Source organism: Gigantopelta aegis, chromosome 13 (assembly GCF_016097555.1).
Source record: "Gigantopelta aegis isolate Gae_Host chromosome 13, Gae_host_genome, whole genome shotgun sequence".
Classification (NCBI taxonomy): domain Eukaryota; kingdom Metazoa; phylum Mollusca; class Gastropoda; order Neomphalida; family Peltospiridae; genus Gigantopelta; species Gigantopelta aegis.
In genome coordinates, this window is record NC_054711.1 from 34,692 (window position 1) to 57,499 (window position 22,808).

A 22,808-nucleotide genomic window follows, 5' to 3' on the forward strand; every position below is an offset into this window, starting at 1 on the left:
GGGTGTTACATTGCACGACTTTGAGTGTCTGATGTTCGCATATAAAGTAAAAAGAAGACGGGGATCAACGTTCGCGAATGGTAGGTTTGATTTGGATAATTTTACTAACGAGCAATGTGTTGCTATGTTCCACTTTAAAAAAAAAGAAGGATATTCACCGTCTATGTCAAGCTCTCAGGATACCACACAGAGTAGTTTTGCCCGACAGATCGGTAGTAAACGGTATTGAGGCACTATGCATTCTACTGAGGCGGGTAGCGTACCCAAACAGACTATGCGATCTAGAACCGATCTTTGGAAGACCTACATCTGTTTTGTCGGCCACTGTCGGAAAATTATACATGGTTGGGGCAATACTTACAAATTGTCATACATGTTTATATGGATCTGAAACATCTCAGTTTTTTGTAGTTGAACCAAGTACATTGGACAATTACCTAAGGAACCGTACCTAGTTGTACATTAGCGATAATATATTGCTGTATTCTGTAGAGTCTCTACATATTGTAACCGTCTTGTTTTTCGGGTTACCTTTGTTTGTAATAACTACTCTGGAGGATGTAGTAGGGAGCAACTGGAGTTAGCCTAGTTATAAAATGAAGAGAGAATGAATCGAGCGTATATCGTCTTTATTGCGGAATCAGATGTGTGTAGTCTACATTGCAATACATACGTTTTGACTAACAAATAGAAATATTACATTTGCAATGAAATGTAATAATAAATGCTTATTCATTGTAATAATAAGTAGTATGAATAGATAATAAGTAACATCTGTGTATATAAGGCATGTTACCATTTATACGTGCGTGTAACTAACGCATAAGGCGTGTAACCATTAACACATGTTATGTTCTAAGGTATGTGTTACAGCATAGAAATATATAAACATGAATGTGAGATCGACATAGATAATAATTGCATAAAAATAAACATTGTACGAAATATATAGTTAAAGTGACTTACCTAGTTATAAAATGAAGAGAGAATGAATCGAGCGTATATCGTCTTTATTGCGGAATCAGATGTGTGTGTCTGAAGCACATTTGCGTCTTGCTTAAATATAGCTCGATTCATATGGTTACGTAAACGTCATATTTCTTGATTAAAGGTTATATTGCTAATGGCGACATACTGTCTTGGTAATGTTTTGTGTGTGTGTCGCCTATCAGTATAAACCCTTCATTTTGTTTAATTAATGTATAGTTGATTGGCGTACCTAGCTGCCGTCTTTAAGTTTATCCCTGTTAATGTGTTTACTGTATTCATTGCTGATTGACGTTGCTGGCGTAATTGACCCCTCCGTATGACGAGTTAACCACGCCCCCCCGTGACACGTGATGCAAGGTTAGACAAACATTCAATAATGGCTGCCAGTTCGCATAGGTCGATAGCAAAATCAACCGATCTGCCGATTACGTTTTTGCCTTAATTTATTTACAAATATCGTTGTTTAAATAAAAAGCCGACAAGAGGAGACATTCAAGTATTTCACTACAGGGTACATTTACGATGACAACGTGATTTAAATCGACGAAACCATTTTTACTTCAGTAAATTTTATCGAAGCACAAGAACCCGGAAGTGAACGTCGAACCAAAAGTACATTTAAAACATCCTTTGCTCGTTTTTCTTGTCAGAACTGATAAATTAAAATGTCTTGTTTGTTTCTTTTTTCTTCTTCTTTTTCATCTTAATTTTTGTTGTTGTTGTTGTTGTTGTTGTTGTTCGACTTTTATATTAATGGAATCCCGATATGCCGAGGAACAAGAGAATAGAATGCGCAGCGACGACCCGGCCTCGACCCGTTTAAAACCGTGGCGTCTTTATTTTTGGTCGGGTTGCGTTAAATGTTTTGTTTAAAAAAACAAAAGGGAGGGACGTGAGCAGTAACATTAAAATACAAGGCGTGTGGGAATGCTATCAGTGTACCAAAATTTTATGTACGAAAGGTTACAAAACTATAGCAGGATACAGTCGCCTGTGCCAAAATTATGCAGGCAGTGGTTTAGATTGTGGGATTGCGATATTTATGGGGGTGTATAAATATATATACACAACATAGCTGCACTGCTTGAATCAACCGATATACGGCACTTGCCCTATTTATGAAACCAAAACCATACACGAAAAAAAATTAAATTCAGAACTGGCGTAGCCAGAGGGTGGGTTGGTGGGGACCACATCTTTGGCCCTCCAGTTATGTATACTGACATATTGGCCCGTCTCCGTTCTGACAAGATATATTAGGGCTGTTTACGTTTGGGTGCCCCATCCCTTCTTTATAAAATCAGGCTGTCCAGCACACCCTTTTGAAAAAGTTGGACACAATTAGGAATGAAAATATAGAAAATGTAGGACAAAAGTAGGAAAACGTAGAACAAAAGTAGCACTGAAACAGTACGTAGCGACATTATTCATGCTCGAAACACCGTTTTATTTAGTGCTTAGTTTGTACATGTATTTTGTGTTCTATCAAAAATAATTTGTATCTTATGTAACGGTCACGTTATAGTTATTTCAAATTACTGTACACTATATTAATCAATATACATATTTACATGCATAGGAATGCTGATGCACAGTAAAACAGAGTTAACATGATTAATTTAAGTTTTCCATAATGTATTATAGGTTCTGAAGTCATACATACACATTGTACATTATAATCATATTAATCATTGGAAAATATGTTGGCTTTGAGGGTGTAATTTTAATATGTTGAGATTATATGGTGCCACAAATTGAGAGATGTATCTTGCTGCCATAAAAAAATTAAAATAATTCCCGTAACTGATGACTTTTATAATATTACAAGGAATATGCACACTTTAACAGCAATTCGTGGCATTTTCAAACCAAAAAGTACGAAAAACTAAGTATTCTGAAGAAAAAGTAGGACAAATAGGACAAAAACCAAAAAGTACGAAAAGTAGCTGGACAGTCTGTAACATATTTGCCAATTAAGCCAGTACAACAGTTCTTAAGTAAATTATAAACTTATGTGTTGTGGCAACAACTGTTGGGAATCAAACTTGAAGCTTCTGCACCCCCCCCCCCCCCCCCAATCTCACACAACCCGCCCATTAGTTATCCTACTGTCACACAAAATGTACTCAAAAAGGTTTATCTGTTCTAGAGGCATAGTCAGATAAAAAATAGTAATAAATATTATAAGACAACCCATGCCTACAGAACAATAATAATAATACAAAATAAAAATTTAATTAAAAACATTTATATATATATATATAAAAAAAGAGGCATAATTATATTTTTAGAGAGAGAGAGAGAGAGAGAGAGAGAGAGAGAGAGAGAGAGAGCACGGTTTCTGCCAGAGGGTAAAATGGGTATGGCGCCATACCCAAATTTTTATTTTTTTTAAGTTAACATTTTGACAAAATTAATGACTCTTATCATTATTGTATGATTTTCTTAAGCCTAACCCTAAATGTAACCCATTTTATTTGTGGAGGAGACCCCCCATAGCCCCTGTTGACTGTGGTTGCATTCAATAACATAGCGCCATACACAAAACATTATTTCTGGCAGAAACACTGTATATATATATATATAACATAAAACTAAACCACAGATTGCAGTTCGCACAATTTGTTTAATATTTATTATGAGAATACTTCCTAACATTTTCTTTTTTCTCAAAGAGAGGGTCTTTACGTATTACTCCCCATGCAATCTGGTACAGGTAAATATATCTATTCAAAAATGTATCTTTCAGTGGAATCCATCTCCAAATCATTATCCTCGAAACTGAGCAATTAAGGATTACTATTTGATGGGTGGTGTCAAACTGAATCCCAAGTCTTGGAAGTCTGAATTACTCCTTAGCAGCAATATGTCAAACACAATTTTTTTTTTTTAAATATTGTATTAAAAAAAATTGTTGAAAGTGTTTCATTTTCAGCAGCAATTTCACCCCCTGCCCCAGTTTTTCTTTCACATATCAGTTGAAACTGTTCTATTATTTCTATCATTCTGTTCTCAATATCAAGATGCAATGTAATTTGTTTAATAGTTTGTCTTCAGAATCTCATTTTCGACATCTAAGCAATGACTCCACATCCATTGGTCCAGTTGCTGAAATATATAAAAACAAACATGTTAAGTATTTCACATCCATTTGAAGAAGTACATTAGTCTGTAACTTAATTACATATCATTGTATTAATTTAAAGTTTAATTTAATTTTAGGAAAACACTTTTTTAACAGGAAACAAAATCAATGTGACTAAACAAAGTATAAAATTAAAAAGTATAGCAGTAAATTAAGAAAAGTAGTGAACAATGTATTTAACGTTGATGATGTTATTTGATTTCTATTAGAAAGTTTCACAAAGCTACATATAAGATGGCATGTGGAAGAAGAAAAATGCCTATGCTTTGCTAAAATTTGGGGTATAAAATAATGATGAAAAACAAAACTACTGTCTTCAAAAGAAAATCATATTTAGGGTAGGTAATAAAAACAAAACAGATGTAAGTGCCTCATCTAGGTGGTTATGGGTTTGAAATGTTTTGAAATTAGGGTTAGAACATATTTCAAGCACATGACCATTTATAAACAGCAGTTCTTTTACTATCATTTATCTGAACATTAAAAAATATATCTATTAATTTCTAAGATTTTTTTTATTATTATTATTATTTTTTGGCTTCAAAACATTTCAGGGTCCCTACATAAAATTTGCCTAATTTATAACTTTCCAGACAATACTTCCTTATCCCCCTAAAGCTCACAACCATATAGGTTACTCCCTCACTCCCCTCCCCCCACACCCCACACACACAAGAACATACACAGACTCACGCCTACACACATGCAAACAAAAAGAAAAAGAAAAAATGCTAAGACTTTCAAACGTTCCAGCATGCTTGTTAATACTATCACTAACCCTAAACCTAACTTACGCCTAAATTAACTGAATGCTGGAACGATCGGAAGTCTTGCCAAAACTTTTATTTTGGCCATTCGTCTGACTGTGTATTGTTTAACGACAGATTCTTAACGACAATATATACATCGAAGACTGATTAAATGAGTCAGTAAATTCCATTACATTGGAGGGAAAGTGATTCTTAAACTCTTACCTTTGTAGAATTAATATATCAGTTGAATTTTGATGGATTCGGCAAAACTTCACTTTCAATACCATGTGACGGTTTCGCAGGAAAACACTGATTTCACGTCAATCGTAGGCTCCGCATAGTTGTTATCGCTATTAACACTTGTCAGCAGAAGTATATGTTTACTATGATTATAATTCAGTTGGAGGAGACAATTATTTTAACTAATTTTAATGCTAACTATACAAAAACGTTACACATCGAAAACAAGTATGTTGTCTAACCTAATGGCGTCCAAGCAAATTTGGGCCCGCGGTTTTTGAACCACGAAACATGATTGGTCCAGAGCGGTTGTCAATCACGCCGTACGGAGGGGTCAATTAGCCACCGGTTGTTAATTGATAAGTCTTACTCTGTTTATTGCTGCACTGTATTGTCAGCGTTACGTGTTTTGTGCAGGTTTGCCTTGGGGTGGTAAATGACACTGTGATAGTACCCCCATGCGACATATAGCTTTTGTCCTCAAAAGCCAAAATAAGTTATTAATAATGAAAGAACATACTAGTATACATCTAAACATAAAGATGCATAATTACATACATACATACATACTATATTTATATACATTTCAATACTAACTAAATACATACATGAGTATTGCCCTATGTCACATGCCAACACTGTTCTAGGTAGTGAGGAGCTAGCCGTTTAATATGTATTGACCGAGGAGTCTGGGTCAATAACTTTAAAAAACCCATGACGGAGAAGTAAAATATAGGCTGTAAATGGCTGTTAGAAGAGATTACGTAGCTTCCTAGCTGTGAAGAAGGAAATGCGTATTTGTGATGGGAGTGGAAATGATTTGTTTGTGAGCTTGTTCGTCATAAGAAATCCAGGCCAGTTAACACCTAGTGTAGGAAATAAATATCCCGAGATTTGTAGATTGTCTATGTAGTTAGGAGGTTTGATTAACTAGTAGGAATGACACAGGGTCAAGGGCATTATAGGAATAGTGATACACAGTGGACCCGAAGTAATTTCAACCATTATGCAATGTTTGTGTGACTGGCGTTGTTTGATAATTAAGATAATGATGAGTGTGATCATTAAGATAGAGATGATTCCAAGCATGACAGAGATGTGATAGTCTGTGAGATCTGTTGGTTCAAATGAGTCTGTTTGTGGTGTTGTGGCTGCTTGGTACTGAAACGATGGCAGTTCCATAGCTTTACAAGACACTGTTGTAGTTATTAAGAGTAGGGCAGCACACATAGTTCTAACTTTGAAAAACATCCATATCACTAGTAATATAGATATAATGGAGAATACTGAACTTACTATGGTAATTATATCGTTTGTGTCTGGCCAAGTGGGCGTTAAATAAATTTGACCATCAAGAAGTGGTTCCGCTAGTGTCTTAAATATTGTTCTATCTTGTTTAGCACTCTGTACCATTCGTTTCAGGCTAAGGTGATCTTGTTTATCTTGTGCTAGCATACTAGAGAAATTGTGTGAATAAATATGAAAATCAGGTATGTCTATTGAAATAGCTTTTGTAAATGTTGTGTCGCCTGCAATACTGGAAAGAGCAGAGGCATCAAAGAAATGTTGAAGAAATGCCAGATTGACAGGATGAAGTAGTGTAACATGTGTAGATTGATTCACTCATGAACCAAACGGTGCTGGGTAAACCAATTCTTCTGTGGAGAGAGCACAATAGCATGGTATAGCTATAATGCAGAATGTACAACCTTCTATAATACTTTGGGTGGATGGACATTTTAATGAAAGCAGGGGTATACGATAAACTAAGACAGATGATTCATCTATATCTATCAATTGCAAAGGTTCAGGCTGGGTAATGTATCTAAAATTACAGAGCTTTTTTATTTCCATCCGATTATTTTTAAATAATGCAAGTTCACATGAAGATACCGTGGTTGGTTTTAGAGCTAATCTATACGGGCAGTGAAGAACATGGTTGCCTGTACACTGAGCAAACTGTGCTGCATCTAATGTAGTGTAACGTTGATTATTATCAGATATGGCAAAAAATGCAGGTAATCACAGTAGTTGTGTGGCGTGCAGTGAAGTGTCATTTACTGGAACCGAAAGGGAGACTATCTTATACAGACTGAGAGGTTTTGGAAGTGAAGATATAACGTATTTGACAGAAATGTAAAGGCTATTTTGACTACGTGTATATATGAACTTTCCTTGTGTATAATAGAATGTAGGATCTTGTTGTATTATGGTAAATGAGTTGTACTCTCTGGCTAGGATTTTAGAGACATGGTGTCGAATGATTTTTGGGGGAATTAGGAGAGGAGACAATATACCATTTGCTAATTCTAAAACACCTAATTTTTGTTGTTCCAGTTGTGTGACTAGTGATGCCTGTTGTATGTGGTCCATGAGAAGAGCTGTTATAGAGATAATAGATGATCTTAGAGATAGTATATTGTGAGCGCTATTTGCTGTGGCAATTTGAATACCATCATGATTGGCTTCTATTCCAGTGTTCGAGATTAAAACATTTGGGTAGTATCCCAGTTGGATACTATCATTTCAAAATCTGGTATCCCACCTGAGAATTTAGTATCCCCCTTAAATGAAATTCATAAATAACATCATAACAAACTTGGACTTAACTGTTACTTAACTTCATCAGTAAATGACGACTTTCATTGTTTCAGCGAAAAATAAAAACGCAGGATTAAAAAAGAATAAAGAACAACAACATTATATGGTATCCTGTTGGGATACTGGGTTATTGAAGTCTGGTATCCAAAATTAAATTAGATTATCCCCGGGATATCGGGATACCGTTAATCTTGAACACTGTATTCCCTTCATGACATTACTAAATCGAGTATCTTCCAAAGACATAAAGGATGATAGATGTTTAGCGTGACGTGCAAAGGCATTTGCAGTATTCAGTTCTGTTTTGGTAAGTGCGTTGATGTGTTTTGCAAGAATGTTAACATCGTCTGTTGTAGGTGTGCCAAAAAATTTCTTTGCAAAGCTTCCAACAAAACTAAGCATAGCCAGTTTTGAACGAGTTGAGCTTGGATAGGTTGATTCTGGTATAAGTTGCTTAATTTGATCAAGAGTACCATTTAACTGAGAAATGGTTTGTCGTTTTATTGCATTGAGGTGTGTTTGAATCTGTGCAATAAGTAAACACGTAGCGTTATGCTTGTAACATCTTGTCATCTGCGGTATCTGTGGCATCTCGGGTAGTTTTACCTCATACGTATGTATCCAGTATTCAGTTGCGAGATGGACAGGAGGAGCAGGTTTGAAAAGAATTCCATAATTCAGTCGTTGAACCGGTTTCACCGCGAAGACAGGAGATGTGCATATCATCAATAGCCAAACAAGCAGTCTCCCCATGGTAGAACCTATGACAGGATGAAACAAATGGAATACATCAGTGGGTAATCCAAAATTGACATATGTTGTGGCCATCAACAATCCCAACTCGTACATTTATAACATAAGTAATTATGTTGTAGAAAACCCACTCACATAGCCACGAGTCTCAGACATTTCACGGACTAACACAGGAAGTCATAGTTTGATTTATGAAAAATATTTGCGACCTCTTTTTCGTCTGCGTCCAGACTGTGTCCTGCGGATATGAAAGTCCTTCAAAAGGTCTGCTCGAAAATCTGTATGTGGTTCCCATGTAGGTGTAGGATAACCCATCCATTTGGTTAGGTAGTGTTGAACACCTTGAATACGTTTCATTCTCATGAGCCGCTCCACTGTATATGTTTGTGTTCCTGGTTGTGAAGTAGCTGGTTGAATGGGAGACTGGGCAGCTGGATGACTGCGAGACTGGGCAGCTGGATGACTGCGAGACTGGGTAGCTGGATGACTGCGAGACTGGGTAGCTGGTTGAATGCGAGACTGGGCAGCTGGTTGAATGCGAGACTGGGTATCTGGTGGAATGCGAGACTGGGTAGCTGGTTGAATGTGAGATTGGGCAGCTGGTTGATGGACTGTTGTATGATTCCTGGCATTCATGTTAGTGTCCGTAGTAGGCAGTGTGCGAGCTCTTTGTTGTAATACACGTACATATTGTGACTGATGTAATTGTGCAGGCTGTTGTGGAGCTGGTGCTGTACTGCTGGAGTAGAGATCAAGTTGAGAGTCTCTATCTCTAGTAGTGTCAGTTGTTGACTGTTGCTGTGCTGTTGGTTGTGACATCTGCGTTTCCTGAGAGTGATGTGTTTGTGTCGACTCTTGTGGGGTGGATGGCATTCTAGCGTAAAAATATTTGAGACGATTTGCTGGTACCAGGGACGTGTGAGTCTTCTTGGACGCTGAGTGACAAAGCTTGTATGTATGATTAGGCCCTATTTGCGTGATGAAGTAAGGACCATCCCATTTTTGTGTCAGTTTTGGTGAGCGACCTATCATATTGTCCTGTTTAAAAAGGAGTACTTGGTCACCAATGGAAAACGTAGGGTGTTGTGCTTTGAGATCTTGGCGATCTTTGTTGACAGTTTGGCTTGTGGCCATATTGTCTTTTGCAATAGCCTTGACTACCTTGAGATTATCAATGAGTGTCGTGATATGCATTTTTGCGTCTTTGCGTAAGCTGGGTTTGGGAAGAAGTAAGGTATCAAAGGGTAGGTGCATTTCTTTTCCAAAGAGAAGGTAATGTGGAGAATATCCTGTTGACTGACATGGTGTATTTCGCATTGCCATCATGATATGTGGAAGTAGGTCAGCCCAATTAGTCTGTTCTTTATTGATGTAAGATCTGAGAAATTGTTCAATGGTGCTGTTTCTTCGTTCACATACCATTTGTTTGAGGATGATAGGAGGATGTATAATGATGCTTCACTTCAAACAGTTTGCAAATTGCATTTACCAGGAGTGAGGTGAATTGACGTCCTCGATCTGTGATGAGAGTGCGTGGCACACCATATCGTGTAAATACCTCGTTGAAGAGAACTTTGCCTATTTCCGTTGCTTCTTGTGTACGCAGTGGAAAAGCTTCTGTCCAGCGGGTAAATGAGTCAACTACAAGAAGTATGTACTTGTATCCTTCTTTGGTTGCTGGTAAGGGCCCGAGGATGTCAATGTGAAGACGAGAGAATGTATCTTCAATAGGCATAGGAACCATGGGAGCAGGTTTTGCATGCGTGTAGCGTTTTGACTTTTAACACTCTTCACAGGAATGGATGTAGTTTTGTATGTCTTGGTACATACCTGGCCAGAAATACTTGTTAAGAATCGCTTGTCGAGTGGCATCTCTTCCAAAATGGCACCCTCCTGCTTTAGAATCATGATAGGCAAAGAGAAGATCTTTTCTGTCCTGTAGTGGAACTAGCAGTTGTCGTACCATAGGTGGGCGGTTGTGTTTCTGTCCTCTATGTTTGGGTAGATAGAACTGATACAAGATGCGATTTAGGACATCATATTCTTGTGCTCGCCCTTGAGGACCTTTTATCTGTGACTCTCTGTAGTTAGGTGGCATTTCATTCTTCTCTATGTAGTCAATCACAGGTTTTAAATCAGGAGACTTGCGTTGTCTATCTGTAATGTTCTGTTCGTCCAGATTTGTGTCTATTAGTACAACAAATGCATCCATCGGAACTGTTTCGTGATTGTAGTGGAATTCAACAGAAAGCTGAATTGGCTCCTCTGAGGGTGAATTCAATGTTTGTGTTTGCGTCGTAGGTATTTTTTGTAAATGTTGTGGTGTATCAGTGTCAGTTGTACACACAGAGGCTTCTATTTCATGTGATTCTGCTAGCTGGGCTGAAGTTGGTTCTTCAAGCTGGATGTTCCTTAGATCTAATGAAGGAATGTCATCTGTAACTGGCAGTGTCATTTGTTCCTTATACTGGACTCTAGATAAGGCATCGGCATTTTTGTTGGCGGTCCCTGTGTCACAGAAAAGATTAGTTTTATGTATTTTATGATGTTAGAGGGGGTTTATATAATAAATGCCCAATATTTTGTCCATATCTGGTAGAGCATGAGCATACTGGGTAAATTGTGAAAACGTTGTCATAACTTTTTATGAGCAGTATATTGAGTTTCTTCAGTGGGAAATTAAGCTGCAGGTAAAATGCATGCAGGCTGTGGGAAAGGTAAACGTCACCTGTCTGTTCATCAGGGCGTTTGCCAAGAAGGTTTCCAGCAGGCAAGTTGACTGGGAAATGGCTCTTAGGAGCTTTTTGGGTTTGAGCGTGAGCCAGAACCACGAGAACCTTTGGGTTTGAGCATGAGCCAGAACTATGAGAAGTATGTGAGCTATGATAGCTATGTGAGCTATAACTGGGTGTGAGGGATGACACAGATGTAACCAGCGGAACTGTAGGAGAACCATCTGCAAGAGATGTCTACAGACTAGCGTGGTGGCGGACTGTTGTTAGGATGTCTGCAAGAGATGTCAACAGCCAACCAACCAAGATGTGCTAGTGTCTGGTTGTCATCAAGATACTGATAGTATTCGCAATGACAGTGAATTTCAGATGAGTTTATACTGATACAAACTGAACTGGCTTAAAATGATTATTTAACTAAGGCTCGAATATTGACTAGAAGCTAGTTGGCTCAGACCGGTTTACCATGAACACCAGCATACAGTTTTTTGGGGGGTTTAATTTAAGGTTGGGGTAGTGATGTGTTTGGAGTGAAATCGTCATTTTGTATATTTATATTTTGTATATAAATTTGTTGAAATGTTTTGTTGTTTGACTTGTTTCTTGGACAATATGTCTTACTGATAGTCAATCTCTCGTCCATCTGTGACACCCTGCACGGTGAATAATATCGAAATCATACTCCTGTAGCATCAGTGACCATCTGGCTAGACGTCCCGAATCTGGTTTTATATCTTTTAGCCATGTCAGTGCTTTGTGATCAGTGAAAACTTGGAACTTCTGTGATGTAAGATATACTCTATAGGTTCTGATGCCTTCTAATACAGCAAGACATTCTAGTTGTGTGGTTCCCCATTTCTTTTCGCATGGATGAAGAGATCGACCTCCATAGCAAATAACATGTTCTCTTCCAGTGGAATCTAGCTGACTCAAAATATACCCAAGAGCAGTCCCGGAGGCGTCTGTTGTGAGTATGAATGGCTGATGTGGGTCTGGGTATGCAAGAATAGGTGCAGATGTTAAGGATCTTTTTAGCTGTAGGAAGGCTTCCTGACATTTGTCTGTCCACTGGAATGGAACATCTTTTTGTAACAGATAGTTGATAGGAGTGGCAATCTTTGCAAAGTTGTGAACAAATTTGTGATAGTAGCTGCATATTCCTAACAAATGTCTGACATCATGGACTGTCTTTGGAGTAGGAATGTTTACCACTGTATCAATTTTGGTATTGTCCACCTCGATTCCCTTTTTTCTAAACAGATGTCCGAGATACGTTACCTTTTTCGCAGCAAACCGACATTTACTAGGTTTAAGTGTGAGTCCAGCTTCCTTTATCTTTTGAAAGATGCATTCCAAATGTTGGAGATGTTCTGTAACGTTCTTGCAGAAAACAATGATGTCATCAACGTAAATCAAGATGTATTTCCAGTTCATTTCTTTGAGGGTGGTTGAAATTGTTTGCTGGAAGGCCATCGGAGCATTCTTCAATCCAAAGGGTAGCCGATTCCATTCAAAAATACCATCTGGAGTTTTGAATGCTGACCGATCTTTGCTGGCTGGATCAAGAGGTATTTGACAGAATCCGCTTGCACAGTCAAGGACACTAAATATTTGAGCATGTGATTCCCCAACAGCAAAGCGATAGGTACCATCATGTTTCTTTACCATGACTACTGGAAAATGCCATTCAGAGGAAGTCGGCTGAATTATACCTGCATCCAGCATCTGGCGGACTTGAGTAGAACATTCTTTCCTAACCTGTGCATTTTGTCTGTAAAATGGAAGACGAATGGGCCTAGCATTACCTGTGTCGATTTTGTGGTGATGTATGTCGGTTTTCCCCAGTTCAGACCAGTCCTTGACAAATGCTGTACGGTGTCGTGATAGAAAGTGTTGGAGCTCCTCTTTTTGTGACAGGGTGATATCAGAATCGGTAAGGTCAAAGAAAAGGTCAGTTGAAGGTGCTGTGTTTTCTGATGTTGAAACAGAGTGAACATGTTGGTGAGTTGATGTGGAATTTGTTGTTTCTGATAGGGTGTGAACAGAATTAGCATTTACAACTGATGCAGTTGCAACTACGCTTCTGGTACCAAGCTGAATGGGTAGGTTAGTAGGATTTAATATTCGTATACAAATACGCTTTTTCGCTGTGTTGACCAAGCATTTTGCACCTTGTAGTTGTTTGCCGTGTAGGCTAGGAGCAGGTTCTAGGAGAACTGTTTGGTTTTTACCACATCGGGATATACGTACAGGTATATCTGCTTGTGTTAGCGCTGGAATAATGATTGGTTTTACTAGTCTAGCATAGCCTGCATTTGTCTCAGCTAGACAAACAGAAATGAGACCATCATCGTGCGGCCAAGTCGATTGTAGCACTGTTGTGTGTAAGGAAGTCTATGCCAAGAATGAGAGCGTGGTGCAGAGAAGAAAAGGCATGAAATTTTTGTGCTATTGAAATGTTGCCAATCCGAATTGTGAGAGTGATTGAGCCTACTACTGGATGTTTTTCTCCCCCTACCCCTATAATCACTGGGATGTTTGATTTGGACAAGGAAGACTGTGCGTGTAGCCTTTGAATAAACTGTTGGCTTACACGACTAATTGAAGCACCTGTGTCAACTAAAGCATTGATTTTTAATTGTTTCACTTTAACTTGTATTGTGTTTCTTGTTAACGGAGCTACCATTGAAACATGTACTGGTTTGTGCCTGACTCCAGATTGTCTCTGATTATCAGGCGCAATTTCCTATCTACCTTGTCTGTAATAACTTTTTATACATACGGACCCATGATGACCAACGTTGGAACAATATTTACAAACTGTATTGACATGTGGACAAACATTACGACTAGGGCAATACTCACCACATCCTGGACAGCGGTTTTTCAGATGAGCTGGTACAGCAGAACGGTTGTTTCTAGATGGCTGGTGTCGTGGACCTGCTCTCTGTCCATTGTTGTATCGGCGTTGTTGTGGGTATGGCGTCTGATGTTGTTGTTGGCATGTCACCTGGTATACTGGCTGATGTTGTTACTGACAATGCCCCTGGAATGCTGGCTGATGTTGTTGTTGACATGGCGCCTGGTATACTGGCTTATGTTGTTGTTCACATGGCGTCTGGTATACAGGTTGATTATATTTATTTGCACCAGGATTTGTCGCCTGGAGCGTTTCTGCCTCGTGTTTGATCTGATTAACCTCCGCTTTGTTTCCGGTTAACATAGCCTCTACTACCGTCGATAGGTGTCCAAGCTTTTCTGCCAAATCGACAGAGTTTGCTTGAAAAAGCGTGGGGCTAGATTGTTCTACCATCTAAGCATTATGTCGCACTTCTTCTAGTGTTTGGGGTTCTTTAAGGTGGACCCATTGTCTCATTGGCTGCTTTAGTCCATTCACCGCAATGGCTACCACCACTTCCTTAGGCAGATTTCTATTTTGTGTGGCCGTTTGCACTCTTGTCAAGAACTCCTCCACAGTCTCCAATGCGTTCCGAGACATACTGAGGAGTCCCAATTGAAAAACCGAACTCTTTTTAAAACGTTTCTTGAAGGCTTCTCGAAGGCGTGCCAGGTGTTTTTTAACGTCATCGGTGAGATCTTGGTGCCACACCTTTGCTGAGCCTTCTAAATAGAACGGCAGTAGCAGGCACGCGCATTCATTAGTATATGCATTTAGCGTTGTTAAGCCTGTAAAGTCATTCCACCAAGTTGTGGGATCTTGGCTACCTGAAAAGTTTTCGAGTTTAGTATGCGCCATCGTGTCAGAACCTCCTTGTGTTGTTGGTATCGCAGGAAGTGATGACAAATTGTGTGTTGTAGTTGTGGATGATGATGGAAGTGTCTGAGTGTTGGTCGTAACCGTTGTTGATAATGATGATGGCTGTGTAATTATTTCCGGATATAGCATTGTTGTTGTTGCTGGTGGTGATGTTGTTGTTGATGTGTCTGTATGATTCCATCGAAGCTTCTCTCTGTAGTTTATTGGGCTGGCTCCATTCATTGGTCGGGATCGGAAGATCTCCACCACTTGTAACGATCTTGTTTTTCGGGTTACCTTTGTTTGTAATAACTACTCTGGAGGATGTAGTAAAGAGCAACTGGAGTCAGCCTAGTTATAAGATGAAGAGAGAATGAATGGAGCATATATCGTCTTTATTGCGGAATCAGATGTGTATGTCTCTACATTGCAATACATACGTTTTGACTTACAAATAGAAATATTACATTTGCAATGAAATGTAATAATAAATGCTTATTCATTGTAATAATAAGTAGTATGAATAGATAATAAGTAACATGTGTATATAAGGTATGTTACCATTTATACGTGCGTGTAACTAACACATAAGGTGTGTAACCATTAACACATGTTATGTTCTAAGGTATGTGTTACAGCATAGAAATATATAAACATGAATGTGAGATCGACACATTTTTTTGTTTAAATTAAATTGGTTTACAATTTAAATTAAAAAAAAAAAAACTAAACGTCTATTCCTACTTAGTAATTAGGCACATACCCTGCACTCTACTGTTTTGACTGATACTCGTTGGACAGATACTCATTGGACAGATTAATATACATTTACACATTTAGATACAATTTGTTTTCATTTGAGGAGTTGCTAATCCGTCGATAGTCAGTTTCAATACTAGATTTACGACCAATTTGGTTAACAAGTAGTATAAACCATTTATTGTTATTATATATTATTTTATTATGTCTGAACATTGAAAATTGTTTTGTTTTCAGGTGGAGAGTTTGTATTGACACTTGAGTATTATAAAGACTGAGTTCATTTATGTTTGCATAATTTATTATTTTATTTTCAGTGTACATGTACATTCAAATTTTATAGAGTTTATAATTCTATTCATTTGTGATTTGATAGTTCATTGCCTATAACTGACTGATGACTTTATTTCAGATCGTACATTTGAAAAGTGGCTAGGTAGTGCTGTAACTGATAGTTAATAACTTTATTTCAGGTTAAGCTATTGAGATTTGGTGTTTCCCTATTTAGTTGTTTACAAATGAAATCACTTTAGAAGTGGGGATAAATACATGTATTACAATTAATTTATGCACATGAAGGTTATTAGGTTGTATATGTAGTCTATCATATTGTGTTTATAACCAAATGTGATAGATTTCCTGTTTGATGAATTATGGTTTAGCTAGAGCTTTCAAACTGTTATAGTCAGGGTGAAACTAATGTTATTGGTATTGAGTGTTGGAGATTGACAGTTTTGTGTTTCTTCCAGAGTTGATTGTTTCATGTGATTGGATGTATTTTATGAGCATTGATTACTGTCGTTAGTAATCATAGTGTATTTTATTTTGGATTGTGATTCTTGTCAAGATTATTTTATTTTCGGAAGCGGTTTATATTGTTGATAAACTGTAACAATGGCGCGACGTTTGTCTGAGGCAGACATGGTAGATGCATTGAATGCTAGTGGAAAGTACAACATTGAGTACAAGGGTACAATTACATCTATTCCAAGTCTAAAGAAAGAAAGTTATGTTTTGAATATGCCTCATATGGGAGGATCAGATAGTCAAAGGGGTCAGCATTTAACATCGTCGACTTATATTCCTAAGATTTCTCCATTTTCTGGTGATGATCCACCTCAGAAGGGAGATTCTTCTTTTATGGAATGGTGTTTTGAAGTCAGATGTTTAATGACAGATCCTGAGATGCATCCTCCTATGGTGTTGCAAGCAGTCCGGAAATCACTGCGTGGTACTGCAAGGTCAATGCTAATTCCACTTGGTGAACGGGCAACAGTTACAGATATTATATCAAAGTTAGATATTTTGTTTGGTGACGTCCTTACAAATGGCATGATCATGCAAGAATTTTTTAATGCTAGTCAAAAGTCAGAAGAGTCAGTTACTGCTTTTGGATGCAGATTGGAAACAATGTTGCAAGCAGCAATTAATTGTAGTGATTTGGATAGGCATTCAAAGAATGATTTGCTGCGGCATAAGTTTTGGACACCATTGAATTGTGAGAAGTTGAAATCACAAACTAGACACAAATACGATACCATCAGGGAGTATGATGATTTGTTAAGGGAGATAAGGAAAGTTGAAAAAGAACTTAGTATGACAACTGCAACAAATATGTCCAACAAGAGGGTTCATCAGCAGGCGATGCCAACGGTTGGGGTTGATAAGGTGTGTGCATTAGAGTCGCAGTTCGATAGGAAGTTGGAGAATTTGAAAAGGAAGTTAGATAAAAAAAATAGATGATAAGTTTGATCTTATTTTAAAGAAGTTGGATCGCTTGAATGTCGAGGGGCCTCAACTAGATCATTCAGCTGGCCAAGAATTTTCTTGGGGAAGGCAAAACCAGTTTCGTGGTAGAAGGGGGTACAACCTACAACGTGGTAGAGGAACTTCCAACAACAATAGAGGGAACTTCTACAATGATAGGGGAAATGACTATCATGGTAGAGGGAATCGCTATCAACGTGGTCCAGGATATTTTGGTCGACGCAATGGTAACGAGAACAATGGCGATTTAAACGCACAATGATCTCTGATAATGGCCAGTCAGAGATCAGAAGTGATCAGGTTTCTTATGATGATCAATGCCAAAATTTTATGAAGAGACTCATTGGTTCATCCAATGAGGGGATGATCGTTGTTAATGGACAGACTACCAGAGCTCTAATCGACAGTGGGTCAATGGTGACTACTATTGCAGAGTCATGGTATAACAACTTACCAGATAGTTGTAAGCTGACTCTGTTTCATTTGGACACTTTGGGGTTGCAAGTATCCGTTGCCGATGGTTCTAGTTTGAATTATTTGGGGTACATAGAGTGTATAGTTGTTGTTCCATTTATGTCTGAAACAGAGTTGTTTGTACCAATTTTAGTGGTGCCTGACACTGCGTTTATGCGACATTGTCCTGTGATTATCGGAACGAATATTATTCGATTGTGCAAGGATATTTCTTCAGGAGAAGGTGATTGTGATATTCTACCTGAATGGAAAACAGCTTTTGACAGTATTACATGCAACACTTTTAAGGTGAAGTCTCTAAATAGAAAACCCTTAGAAGTGGGTCCCTATGAAACAGTTGTCATTGATGGGATTGTGAGAGGAGTTGACAGGGATGTTTTAGAAGTGGTTACAGAAGATTTACATTCTTCAGGTTTTACAGTATGCCCTCGAGTGGTCAAATTAAATCAGTCAAGATCTACTTTGAGGATACCTGTAAAAATGTGTAATATGTCTGCCAAGACAATCACTATTAGACCCAGATCTGAAATCTGTAGCATTCAAGAGGTTAAAGTGGTGGATAGTCTTGCTTCAGAATGTGATTTACCTGATAGAGGCCAGGAAATGTCTAACCCAGAAGAGTTGGGAGTAAAGATTGGCACAGATAACCTTAGTGAAATTGAGTTATTTGAAGTTCGACGGGTACTTGAAAAGTGGAAACATGCTTTTTCGACAGGACCATTAGATCTAGGAAAGACGGATTTGGTGAAACATAAGATTGAGTTGGAAAATAACAAACCTTTCAAACTTCCTTATAGAAAGATACCCTCAGGTATGTACGATGAAGTACGTCAACACGTGAAAGAAATGCTTGATGTCGGGGTGATCCGAGAGTCCAGCAGTCCCTTTTCTTCAAATATAGTGTTGGTCAGGAAAAAGGATGGGTCTTTGAGATTTTGTTTGGACTATAGAATTCTAAATTCTAGGACACATAAGGATAGTTATATGCTTCCTCGCTTTGATGACGTGATTGATACTTTGCATGGCTCACGATTCTATTCAAAATTAGATCTGCGGTCAGGGTATTGGCAAGTAGAAGTAGAGGAGCAGGATAAGGAGAAAACAGCTTTTTCAGTTGGAAAATTAGGATTCTATGAATGCAACCGGATGGGATTTGGTTTGACCAATGCACCAGCAACGTTTCAACGGTTAATGGAAAAGTGCATGGGTGAAATGCATCTGAAGACATGTTTGATTTTCATAGATGACATCTTGATATTTTCCAAGACTTTTGAGGAGCATGTCAAAAGATTAGAGGCTGTGTTTGGCAGGCTTGTGCAGCACAATTTGAAACTGAAGGCATCAAAATGCGAATTATTTAATACATCTGTTACCTACCTTGGGCATGTTGTTTCGGCAGATGGAATATCAACGGATCCAGGGAAGACGTCAGCTGTGAAGGATTGGGCTGTGCCTCAAAATATCAAAGAGCTTCGTCAGTTTTTGGGTTTTGCGGGATATTACCGTCGTTTTATAAAGGACTATGCAAAGATAGTAAAACCATTGAATGAACTCCTGGAAGGACACGGTACTAACCCAGCAGCGAAACGTTCCACAAGAAGAAGAAGATTGCCGAGTACAAATGGGAAGATAGACAGCAGTTTGCATTTGACAAGGTGAAGGAATTATTAACGGAGCCTCCCGTTTTGGCATATGCTGACTATACTTTGCCTTTTATTGTACACACCGATTCAAGTGGAACAGGATTAGGTGCCATTCTTTATCAAAAGCAACAGGGTGTGGAAAGAGTTGTTGCCTATGCCAGTCGTGGTCTCCGCCCCAGTGAACTCAACTATCCTGCTCACAAGTTAGAGTTCCTTTGTTTGAAGTGGGCCATTACGGACAAATTTCATGATTACCTTTATGGTAATACTTTTCATGTTTTGACCGACAACAATCCACTCACATACGTTTTGACTAAAGCCAAGTTGGATGCAACAAGTCATCGATGGGTAGCTGCTTTGGCAAACTACAACTTTACATTATCTTACAGAACGGGAAAACTCAACATGGATGCAGATGGCCTTTCTAGAAAGCCTGACGTCTTTGCTGATGTAGTCAAAGCAGTATGTCAAGCAGCTGTAGTTTCAGTTCCACTAGTTGATTGTGTATCAGACCATACTATCACTCATTCGGCCGGTGATGTGATAGGTCATGGGGATACCGTCTGTTGTATAGACTGGAAAATAGAGCAGGATGGTGACAGAGTGATTGCTAGATTGCTAGAGTCATTTTTATTCTCAGCCATGGTCTTTTGCGAAGAGGGGAAGGAATCCACATAGAGCTGCCAGCTGTGAGAAAGTTTATGAGAGAGCGGAAACGTCTCGAATTAATAGATGGAGTTCTGTACAGGAGAGTTATCTTGGAAGGACAGACCATTAGGCAGTTGGTGGTACCCGAAGTACATAAAATGACAGCAATACAGGGTGTTCACGATGAAGCGGGTCATCAAGGTAAAGAGAAAACGCTTTGGTTAGCCAAGCAACGTTTTTATTGGCCAGGGCTTGAAAAGGACATAAACAGAAAGGTAGAGCATTGTGGCCGTTGCATTCGAAGATTCGAAGAAAGATTCCAGTGAAGCCAACCACCAAATTAGTTCCCATCGAAACTACAAGACCAATGCAGTTGGTTTGTATCGATTTTCTAGGTCTGGAGCGATCCAAAGGAGGTTTTGAAAACATACTGGTGATAACGGATCACTTTACTAGATATGCCCAAGCAATTCCATGTCGTAACCAGTCAGCACATACTACAGCAAAAGCCTTATATGAGCATTACATCTTGTATTATAGTTTTCCGGAACAGCTTCACAGTGGTCAAGGAAGAAATTTTGAAAGCAAGGTGATTAAAGAATTGTGTAAGCTTGCAAATGTTCAGAAGACTAGGACAACACCTTACCATCCAATGGGCAATGGATCAGCAGAGCCATTCAACCAGACTCTTATCAAGATGCTAGCTACATTCGATGAAAACCAAAACACAGACTGGAAGTCATATGTCGCACCTTTAGTGCAGGCATATAACTAAACCAAAAGTGATGCTACTGGATATTCTCCACATTATCTGATGTTTGGGTGGAATCCCAGGTTGTCTGTAGATGTTTTTCTTCGAACAAAATCACCCAGAGGAAAAACGGAGGATCACAGAAGCTATGTTCAGAAATTAAAGAATAGATTGGAGTATGCCTACAAAGCGGCTGCTTGACAGGCTACTAAATATTCAGAGCGCAATAAGGAAAGATATGACAAGAAGATCAGAGAAACAAAACTAGAAGTTCGGGACAGAGTTCTAGTCAGGAAAGTAGGACTGAAGGGGAAGAATAAGTTAGCTGACAGATGAGAACAAGATGTCTACTTGGTAGTACAGGTGCCCCACAAAGATATGCCAGTCTACAGGGTGTGAAGGGAAGTGGGAAATGGGCCCATTCGAACACTTCACCGGAACATGCTGCTACCATTTAACGCCATTCCTTGTGATGAATTAATTACCGGGTGTAACTATGAAGTTAGACTGAGGCAGCGAGTCAGATGTCGTTCAAGAGTTGAATCGACCTCTGCATCTGAATCTTCCGATTCAAGTGAGTCATCACAGACAAGTGTGAAATACATTATTCCACAGCGTAGACATCCAGGACAGAGGGCGTTACATCCGTTGTCGGTTTCTTCACCAAATGGAGAGCATTCTACGACCTCTGTAGTGGAAACTAATCACCCAACACCTGCAGAATCTACCCCTACTCCTCAATTAGATGTTGAAGTTTGTTTTGGAAGCAATGTGGAAACTACGGTTGACACATCTCCCATTGATAGGTCAGTTCTTTCAGAAGACCAAGTTCATGATATGAATTTGGAGCCTGTCGAGTTACTGGAGGAACGTCCTAAGAGAACTCGGAGACCACCTGACCGATATGGTCAGTGGGTTTGTACTCAGCTGGTTTCCAGTGAAGAAGTTTTTGTGTAACTTTGAGCAGTTATGTAAGTGGTATATATTTTTGCATTGTTTTTAAAAAAAGCTCTTTGCAGTTGGGAGTCTTAATAGCTGTCATGCGAGTTGCACAATACAGTTTCCTGTAGCAAAATGGGATGCAGTTAGAATCTACATGGTGTATAGTTGCAATTACTATATAACAAGAGTGTATAGTCTTCAGACTCATATTTGAGCTAATTACAGATTGGCTTTATAAATACACGTAGTTCTCAAAAGAGAATGACTTAACTGATTTTTTGAAAAATATATTTCTATGTATGTATATAATATTGTATTGGTTTTTATTTCAGGCATATGGAACCAGTGCCATGCTACGATGGTGTGGTTATAGGGTTCAGTGTGTAATCACTATCCATATTACTTACCAAATGTTTGATACATGTATGCCAGTATTTAACTCATGTTCTTATAATATTTAGATGGTGACTGACGAAATGCCAGGAGACATAACCAGGTGTTTAGCTAGCAGTTTAACTAATTGTATATTTTCAGTTTAATTATTCAGGATAAAAGTTATTATTGAACTAAACATATAAATTGTGTTCAGTAGATCATATTATTAACTTAACAATTGTTTACAGAAACCCCTTAATTTATTAACTTAATTAGTCTTATTGATAATCCAAAGTAGTCATATTATTATAGTTTGGTTAACTCTAAGTTGACATACAAGTATGACATGACATGACCTGACAGTAACCACCTGATTGATCGGGGTCACGCATGCTTTTCCTGCTCCTTGCACTTCCCAAGATCTTAGAGAGAGGAAGACATCTTTTGTATATGGTCAACTTAGCTACAGGCTGTGTTTT

At 38.5% G+C, this 22,808-nt stretch overlaps 1 protein-coding gene across 1 annotated transcript; it reads left to right on the forward strand.

Moving 5' to 3' along the window:
* Positions 1 to 16,623: 16,623 nt before the first annotated feature.
* On the forward strand, positions 16,624 to 17,472 carry LOC121387570. The gene has a single exon (XM_041518728.1). The coding sequence runs from the start codon at positions 16,624 to 16,626 to the stop codon at positions 17,470 to 17,472; it is 849 nt and encodes a 282-aa protein (XP_041374662.1).
* Positions 17,473 to 22,808: the final 5,336 nt, after the last annotated feature.

Coding starts and splice junctions, on each gene's coding strand:
- LOC121387570 (XM_041518728.1), top strand. CDS start 16,624: ATGGCGCGACGTTTGTCTGAGGCAGACATGGTAGATGCATTGAATGCT.